At 44.1% G+C, this 9,648-nt stretch overlaps 1 protein-coding gene across 1 annotated transcript; it reads left to right on the top strand.

The window, feature by feature from the left end:
- The first annotated feature begins 322 nt into the window (after positions 1-322).
- On the top strand, positions 323-8,160 carry LOC120932798 (serine/threonine kinase receptor associated protein). Its single transcript, XM_040345524.1, has 9 exons — positions 323-521; positions 1,088-1,223; positions 4,668-4,749; positions 4,929-5,001; positions 5,222-5,321; positions 5,703-5,840; positions 6,614-6,750; positions 7,291-7,440; positions 7,815-8,160. The coding sequence occupies exons 1-9, from the start codon at positions 410-412 to the stop codon at positions 7,874-7,876; spliced, it is 990 nt and encodes a 329-aa protein (XP_040201458.1). The 5' UTR covers positions 323-409; the 3' UTR covers positions 7,877-8,160.
- Positions 8,161-9,648: the final 1,488 nt, after the last annotated feature.

Genomic DNA, 9,648 nt, shown 5'->3' with positions numbered 1-9,648 from the left:
ACACTGTAGGGGTCTTTGGTCGATGGGGTAAATTTAGGAGGTCTATGAGCTGATTCTAGGGGCACATTGAAGAAGTCGCTGCTCAGCAGCACCCTCCATAGGCTACATACAGGGTAATTCTTACACACAACCGCGTGGTAGAAAGCCCCGCCTTCAGTCAAAGCAAATCCACCGCGGTTACCACAGGCAACAAAACTTCTTTCAGCTCACACGAAACCCCGCCTTCGCCTCTACCACACGCCCACACGAGGACGGACACGCCACAGCTGCGCGCTCTTTGATTGGACAGAGCTCCTCGTCATATTCGCCCTCATCGATCATGGCAGTCGCGTTTCCGCCTCGTCACTTCCGGTTCCCTTCCTTCTGGTAGCGAGACGGTGTGTGTGCAGCTGTTGTATTCGGCGCAAAGATGGCAATGCGGCAAACTCCGCTGACCTGCTCCGGTCACACCCGGCCTGTGGTGGACCTGGCTTTCTCCGGGGTCACACCGTACGGGTTCTTCCTTATCAGCGCATGCAAGGGTGAGACCGCCGGCTAATACCGCTTCACCATACGGCTCCCTCCAACCAATACAAATGCTGCCCCAGTCATGCTAATATTACTCCTCCGACCTATGCCCCTCAGCCCTTCTCCTCCATACTGCAGACTACCAATAAACCTCCAATCCACGGCCTCATTCCTCCACACACCTTCCCTGCACCCAGTGCCCCTCTTCTCTCTCTTCTATCAGCATCATAAAGGGCTGCTCTGCATTGCCCATTCACCTGGCTGTAATGCTAACCCTCCTGGCTTCAGTACTTGCCATCATTGTTCCAGGCCAGCAGCTTAGAGTCAGGCATAATGTCCTGGATTCTTCTGGGTCAGTAATTTAAAAACATATCATCACAGAGTGGAACTGTGGATATGAGAACAAGGTAAAACTTGATTGTAATTTAATCTATCTTGTGGGTCAGTGTCTCACTGACCAAGCAGCCAGAGGATCAGTGATACAGCCAGGCTACAAGCCTATTCGTGGGAGGTCAGCTCATATGATTGATTTCCCAGCATCCCCAGTGACTGACAATTTTATTTTTCTTTCCTTTTGCAGATGGGAAGCCCATGCTACGTCAGGGTGACACTGGAGATTGGATTGGAACATTTCTGGGCCACAAGGGGGCAGTCTGGGGGGCAACACTGAACAAAGATGCTACGAAAGCTGCTACAGCTGCTGCAGATTTCACTGCGTAAGTATAGCGACTAGGTGATTCCGATTGGATGGCCGGGGGGGGGGGGGGGGGGGGGGTTGCCACCTGTCCAGGATTCACCTGGACAGTTTGTGTTTGGAATAGTGTGTCCAGGTTTCAGACTGACTGGACTATGGCTTCCCAGCAGGTGTCTGGCTGCAGTTAGTCTAAGCTAAGAGTGTCTGTTACTCTTTCACACTGCCCAAAGCCAGCACTATCAACCCCCCCCCCCCCCCCCAAAAAAAAAAACACTCCTACCCCTCTGTCTGCCCACACTCCAATCCCTGGTGCTGTGCTTTATAAAAGGAAATTTGGGGCCGGAGATTTAAAGTCCAGCAGCCCTGGATACATTTGGATGAGAGGTGCTGACTGTCAAGGGGTGAGTGAGCTCACCAGCCATCCCTGTCTGTGACTGACATCTCGTCTCCCCCCCCACCCCTTCTCTCTCCTGCCTCTGAGTAAGTACACTGAGGTAAATCGGGCTTCTCAGAGCTCCCCTTACATCAGCGTTTCCCTTTACACCAGAGGCCACAATGTTTCCCATTACATCAGATCAGAGTTCTCAGTGTTCTTCCTTAAAGCGGTTCTAGACCCTAAAGTGGAGTCCCGCTGATCGGAACCCTCCCCCCCTCCGGTGTCACATTTGACACCTTTCAGGGGGGAGGGGGGTGCAGATACCTGTCTAAAGACAGGTATTTGCACCCACTTCCGGCCCGGCATTCACGGGCAAAAGACGGGCATTCCGTCACATCCCGTTGCCCCCCCCCCGTTGTGTGCTGGGAACACTCGGCTCCCAGCACACAGCGGGAGCCAATCGGCGGGCGCAGCGCGACTCGCGCATGCGCCGTAGGGAACCGGGCAGTGAAGCCGCAGCGCTTCACTTCCTGGTTCCCTCAGCGTGGATGGCGGGGGGAGCAGCAGAGAGACGAGCGATCGCTCGTCCTCTGCTGCGATCGGTGCTGGACTCCAGGACAGGTAAGTGTCCTAATATTAAAAGTCAGCAGCTGCAGTATTTGTAGCTGCTGGCTTTTAATATTATTTTCCCGTGGCACATCCGCTTTAAAGGGGTTGTAAAGGAAAACATTTTTTTTCATAATAAGCATCCTTTACCTGCAGACATTCTTCTTTTCACTTCCTCATTGTTCGTTTTTGCTCAGAAGTTGCTCTATTTCTTCTCTGTTCTGTTCACTTCCTGCTTGTCTGATTTTACTGACCACTGTGAAGGGAGGCTTTACTGCGGTGGTCAGTGACGTGCTCACCCCCTCCTGGGAACTACATCTGTGTGGCAGGACGCTCTCTACATGTTAGAGACTTCAAGGAGGTGTGAATTACTGGGCGTGCCGCAATGCATACTGGGAAATGTAGCTCTTACATGAGCGATGCAAACCAGGAAGTGAATGAGAGAACAGAAACTAGAATGCCGAAGGTGATATAGATGAAGGAATTTAATAGGTAGTTTTTTTAACAGAAGCATTCCACTATTCTGTCTGTCTACCTTGCAGACATTAATTTTAGGCAAAAAAAGATTTCCTTTACAACTCCTTTAATTCAGGGTTCCCAGAGCATTCCTTATGTTGGAGGCCCCAGTGTTCTCCCTTACAACAGAGTCTGCAAAGTCCGCCCTTACAGTGTAAGGGAACTCTGTGAGTTCAGATGCAAAAGGGGGACTATTGTTATTAACTTCATATGATTAGAAACGTTATTTAATGGCAAAATATATGTATAGTTTATACTATAAAAAATTGCAGTGCGCCGCTAAAGTGTTTGGGGTTTGACTTGAAGAAAAGGTGGCAACCCTACTGGGGGGGCTTCACCTCTTTTACAGTACTGAGGTGACCCTGATGTGTCTTGGGGAGTGAAGGTGTCAATACTCCATTTATATTTGGGACAGAAGTGAAAATGCCAATCAGATTTCATCTGATTGGCTGTGCTATGAGGTACATAATATATATAACCGAGGCCTGGTATCATCCCGATAGGGGTATAGGAGACAGGCACATGTAGTCAACAATACAAGTCCTTAATTATCTTCCTTCCTATCTTAGATTGAAAGCTATAATGAGCAGAGCCCTCTAAATTGGTCCTATATTGTAACAAGGGCTGCATAACAATTATTTTCATAATCGATTAGTTGGTCGATTATTGTTTCGATTAATTGGATAATAGCCTTTAAAAAAGTTATTTTTTTTTGGGGGGGGGGGAGATTACAAAGCACAAATTGCCACAAAAACACATTACATGCTTTTCTTCAGCTTCTCCATTGAAGTATATTGACCCAAAAAAAAACAAAATAGCACCGTTTCGCGTTAAAAAGTCCTTGCCCTTTCCAAATACGCAGCAGCTGAAAAAAAATCATGGATGTGAATGTGTCCGATAGGAAAACATGTAAATGAACTGTAGTGCGTTTCTACAAAAAACAGGTGTGACCCAGGCCTGAGATGTTTAGTAACATAATGGTGTTAAAAAAAATAAGTACAAAAAGAGCAAATCGCTACTGTAAGGGGTTCATTTTTTTTTTACTGTGGGACAGTGAAAGTAATATTTACAGTAGCGATTTTCTTTTGTACTATAAAAGGCTAATTTTAGTTATGATAAGGACACGCAAACGTGCAGCAGCTGCAACAAGTTCTCAAGACTTTGGACTGCTGAGCATTTCTCTTTTCCATATGATCCATGCCATTGAGTCTATATGTGAAGTTCTATTATATCGTGGATACACCATTAACCAGTTCCCTTTTGGAGTGATATGCTGGGTTTGGTCCATGAGGACCTTTGTATCTGGTAAGCAGATTTCTGAATAACGGTGGTGGATTCACATGAGGCTTTCTGGGATCACAAGCATTCATTAGTCGCATTGTGCACGGGTGTTTAAACTGGAGCTCATCTATGGACTGTGTTCACTCACTGGGACATTACCTAATTTTTTTTGATTCTTTCATTTTATGATTAATTTCATCTCCATCTTTAATTGCTATTTGCACTGCATTAGATGGATGGGGTGTATATTTATTTGTATGTTCACTTACAGGTTTAGTTTTCAAGTCGGTTGGAGCTATATCTGTCAATATGAATTACTGCACCTTGATATGTACCACTTTATTTATTGATGTCTGTTGTTAATATATTATCAGGCATATTTGATTTACACTGGGCTTTATGCCCCGCACATGTGTTTTCTTAATAGGAATACCACTTTTGGTTTAGCGCAATTACATTTTTCTCTATTTTTAGTTGTTTTAACCCCATTATGTTACTGGCCGATTAATCGATTACAATTTTCATAAATCGATTAGTTGTTTCGGCCCTAATTGTAACTGTACACTCATGTTGCGCAAACTGTTGGTGCTATGTAAATCCTGAATCAAAATCTCACACACCTAGCTTTGTCTTGGGTATTAATATTAATTATTTTATTTCCACTGACTCTCCTGTCCTCTCTTCCAGGAAAGTCTGGGATGCAGTCACAGGGGACGAGTTGTTCACTTTGGCTCACAAGCACATTGTAAAGAGTGTGAACTTCACCGAGGTAAATGCATCTGTCATGTCTATAAAAGTTTTACTGTTAGGTGGTAAATTTTCTTATTAGTGCTGTGTTCAGGGCACTTTTTAGTAGGTTACACAGGGAATGCATGAATATAGAACATGTTTAGGGGGTATATAAGGGGTGGTCGCCAGAGCTTACGATCTTAATGCCTTCTATTTTAGGACAGCGTTCATCTTCTGACAGCAGGACAAGACAAGCTTTTGCGCATTTATGACCTCAACAAGCCGGAAGCTGGTAGGTGTGATGTGGGTGGTGGCGGTGTACCGATTTCCTCTGTATTGTTTGGTGAAGGGGTAGGTGGTGAATGGCAGCTCTGATGGTCAGATCTCCATTGTGGTTTCCTTTCTGAATGTCTTTCTCACTGTGTACAGATTGTTTACAGACAGACAATCACTATGTTGGGCCGGAGGGAATGGAGACACACTAAAACTGACACTTCTACCTTTTCTCGTAGATCCTGAGCAAATTGGGGGTCACACATCGGCTATTAAGAAGGCTTTGTGGTATAACAATGAAAGGCAGATCATCTCTGCAGCTGATGATAAAACTGTGAGGTAAGCTATAATCTGGTGCTGCAGTCATTGGAGGCGTGGCTCTCCCTGCTGGACGCTGCATGAACTACACAAAGGTTAAATGTGACAGCTGTTATGCAAGAGAACCCATGCACACTGTCATGGGGGGACGCGGTTGTGTCAGCTTGGCACCATGTTACACCCTAAATGTAGTTGTAAAATGGTTTGTAAGTTGGCTTTAGCCTTTTAGGCTCTAGTATACTCTGCAGTCTTGCATCGAGATCTGATCTGTGGAGCCCACAATGCGTATATTCATACGGGTTGGTCTGTGGAATTTGTTGGGTTTGGCTCTCTTAATCGTCAGTCTAGATGCTCTCCACCTCTGATGCTGTCGATATAACCTTTCTGCTCTTGTCATTGCAGGTTGTGGGACCGAGCCAGCATGACAGAGATAAAAACGCTTAACTTTAATTTATCGGTCAGCAGTATGGAGTACATTCCAGATGTGGATACGCTGCTAATCACATATGGCAGAACTATAGCGCTGTACAATACATCCAGGTATGTGAAGAGCTGTGAGTGTAAAGACACACTGTGGATAATCTGTTTTGTGTCATTGCCCCTTGACAAGGAGGGGCACACTGCAGAATTATCCCTGCTGCAGATGATCTGTTATATGTAGAATTTCTTCTGACTCTTATTTTATTATATATATATATATATATATTTTTTTTATTTATTTTATCTCAAAACTTTATATAAGGGATAAAAAAAACAGTACAAAATGCCAGAGCATTATAGTCAATGTATGTATTCACTGTACTTTTTTTTTTTTTATATATATATATATATATATATATACATGAACATAGCCATCACCTATGGACACTTCACAGTCATGAAACTCTGATTCCACAATAAGCTTCAAAACATAAATGTACTAAGTATTGAAATCCAGTAGATTACCATCTACCGGAGCTAAGCCAGGAACAGCCATAGGAGGTCCTGGCTTTTTTTTTTTTTTTTTTTTTAACGCTTTAACCTGATTGGGATGTGTAATTTTAATTGAGGGTTGTTGACTATATTTTGGGATAATTTTATGAGGCTTCACAAATGTAAATGCTGCATTGGTAAAAAAAAAAAATTGAAGAAAAATGTCTGGGTTTTTCATAGAAGATATCCATGAAAGCCATATGTCCTGGAGAATATTGGTCATGTAACTGGGCTGATGGCTACATTTAAAAAAAAAAAAAATGCTTGTTGAACTTGGCCTGCCAGCAAACATGCGACAATACTCCTGGAAATGTTAACTTTTAAATCTGTTTCCTTCCTAGTCTTGAGCTGATCAAGTCGTTTGAAGCTCCGGCCTCCATCCATTCTGCATCGCTCCATCCAGAGAGAGACTGTATTGTGGCAGGAGGAGATGACTTCAAGCTGTACAAGTACGACTACAGCAGTGGAGAGGAGCTGGGTATGCACCATTGTTCTGATCACCGCATGCACTCTCTGAATTGGGCTCTGACAGTAAAGAATCGCCACTTCTAGTACTTCACAAAGCTGCTCAGGGGAAAGCTCTGCACCTTGCAACAGTGAATACACTTGCTCATAACAAGTCAGAACTAGCATTTTCAGTGAGTAATGTTATATAGAATTGAAAACTCCTCAGAAGTTAGTGGAGTTTGACAAGCTGCTTGTCATCTCAGGGGATGGTGGTAAGAGCATGTGCTGCACTTTCCAAAGCTCCACCTTGTCCAATGTGTATTGGACTGTTGGGTTTCCTGCAGGGTGTAGGTAGGTTTCTGCTTGGTTATGTTGGGCTTCTTGCAAAGGAGAGGCTGTCTTCTGCTCAGTGATATTAGGGGTTCTAGAAGGGGTTGGTCTGTGTGGCACTCTTCTAGAGTTTCTTTATTTGATGTGTATCGAGCTGTTTTTGGGGTTCCCAGAAAGTCAGTAATTTCCTGCTTGGTGGTATTGGGTTGGCAGATTTGCTCAGTGATATTATTCCTTGCAGAATCCTACAAAGGTCACTTCGGTCCAGTCCATTGTGTGCGCTTCAGCCCAGACGGGGAACTGTACGCCAGCGGATCAGAAGACGGTACATTACGCCTCTGGCAGACAGCAGTGGGAAAAACGTATGGATTGTGGAAATGTGTTCTGCCAGGTAAAGCCAAAAAATCATTTTTTTTTTTTTTTTCAATGCATTTACATCTAATGTATCGCGCATGCCTTTAGGATTTTTAACCCTTTTATTAGGACAGTGTGCACCTATAGTTTACAAATTGTATCTACCCGCTCAGAAGAGCAAGGGTTAATCCTGGTAAACCTAACTCCCACAGCCTCTCACTAACATTACACAGAATCGGGAGGTGAAGTTGAATTTTTCAAGATTTGTGTTTTTCAGAAAAAAGATTAAAATAGTGTGACTTAAATATGTGGATGGTAACCGTGTGTGGGTTTTTTTTTTTTTTTTTTAATGGGGATTGTTGGAGCGTGATGCCTTCCGCATTGTCATTTTTGTTGTCTTTGTCTTCGCAGAGGAGCTGGTCTCTGAGAATTCAGACTCAATCTACAACACATCTGCTGAAATTAAAGCCTGAAGTGCCTCGAACGGCATTGCGAGACGTGCAGATATCGAGACTCTGAAAATGGCAGACGCTTGTGGAAGTGCGCACTCCTCCCAGCAGCAGCATTGGAGGTAGCAGATTGGCAGAGGACACACAAGTTATTCCAGCCATGTGGTAGACTGTTCGGAGATGGGGAAAAAAAAAGATTCATTTTTTTGGGAGTTTTGTCTGACTCCGGCCTGATTCTGACCACTTTGTGACATTTATCATTATTGTAGTTCCACTTCTGTGAATAAAGTGTATGGGGAATGACTGTATAACTGCGTCCCTGTTCTGGGTAAGAGGGTGGTAATTCTATAATTACCTGATTGTGGGTGGAGCTTGGTCTCCCCAGATGTGTTCTGTGTAATCTGTTAACTGAACTGCCATTGTGGCTTTTGGGAATGATACCTGGGTCCTGTGCATATCCTTTTAGATCAGTCGTTGTATTTGGGTAGCTGTGGATCCACCTTGCCCTTCTGACTTGTTCCTGGCCAGACTACAAAATGCAGAAGCCAGAAAACTAGAATTTTTCAAGAGTTATCAAAGCCTAATTTCTTTCTCCGTTTTATTTTTGTATTTTTATTTTTCCCCCCAATGTACTAAACAATCAATTTTTAACTGTTGCTATCACAAAGGATGAACAACACCCCTTGTGATAGCATTGGCAGTGACTGGTACTCTATTAGACCCCCTGGTCTTTTCTATGCCCTCAAACATCTGCTCAAACTGAGATCGGTTTGATTGGATGTAAAGCGCTGCGCAAACTGTTGGCGCTATATAAATCCTGTATTTTATAATAATAATAATTGGATGCTTGTCCAGCCACTAACAGTTAGTAAAAAAAATAGAAGTGATGAATTAATTTATCAGAGGAGGGTAAGGAAAGGATGTGGCAGTTCTGGCTCGACAGTTCTGCACCTTGAAAAAGTCATCGGGTGGCTGTAGCGCCACTTGGATCACTTTTTAATGAAAGGCCAATGCCAGCTTTAAAGATCGATACTTGGTTAACCACTTCCCGACCGCCGCATGTACATATACGTCGGCAGAATGGCATGTACAGGCACATTGGCGTACCTGTACGTCCCTGCCTAGACGTGGGTGGGGGGGTCCGATCGGGACCCCCCCCGCGACTTGCGGCGGTCGGGTCCCCTCGGGGAGCGATCCGGGACGACGGCTGCAGCTATTTGTTTATAGCCGCTCCGTCGCGATCGCTCCCTGGAGCTGAAGAACGGGGAGAGCCGTGTGTAAACACGGCTTCCCCGTGCTTCACTGTGTCGGCGCATCGATCGCGTCATCGCCTTTATAGGGAAGACACGATCAATGACTTCATTCCTACAGCCACACCCCCCTACTGTTGTAAACACACACACACACACACACACACACACACACACACAGTGTACACCAAATCCTACAGCGCCACCTGTGGTTAACTCCCAAACTGCAACTGTCATTTTCACAATAAAGAATGCAATTTAAATGCATTTTTTGCTGTGAAAATGACAAAAATCCCAAAAATGTGTCAAAAGTGTCCGCCATAATGTCGCAGTCACGAAAAAAATCGCTGATCGCCGCCATTAGTAGTAAAAAAAAAAAATGAATAAAAATGCAATAAAACTATCCCCTAATTTGTAAACGCTATAAATTTTGCGCAAACCAATCGATAAACGCTTATTGCGATTTTTTTTTTTTTTTTTTTTTTTTTTTTTTACCAAAAATAGGTAGAAGAATACGTATCGGCCTAAACTGAGGAAATTTTTTTT

Source organism: Rana temporaria, chromosome 3 (genome assembly GCF_905171775.1).
Source record: "Rana temporaria chromosome 3, aRanTem1.1, whole genome shotgun sequence".
Taxonomy (NCBI): Eukaryota; Metazoa; Chordata; class Amphibia; order Anura; family Ranidae; genus Rana; species Rana temporaria.
This window is presented reverse-complemented; position numbering and strand designations above follow the sequence as displayed.

Excerpts from the sequence above, each read along its gene's own strand:
- LOC120932798 (XM_040345524.1), top strand. The coding sequence starts at position 410 with ATGGCAATGCGGCAAACTCCGCTGACCTGCTCCGGTCACACCCGGCCT. Across the intron at positions 4,750-4,928 it reads AGAGTGTGAACTTCACCGAG|GACAGCGTTCATCTTCTGAC; the intron begins GTAAATGCATCT and ends CTTCTATTTTAG. Across the intron at positions 6,751-7,290 it reads CAGCAGTGGAGAGGAGCTGG|AATCCTACAAAGGTCACTTC; the intron begins GTATGCACCATT and ends TATTCCTTGCAG.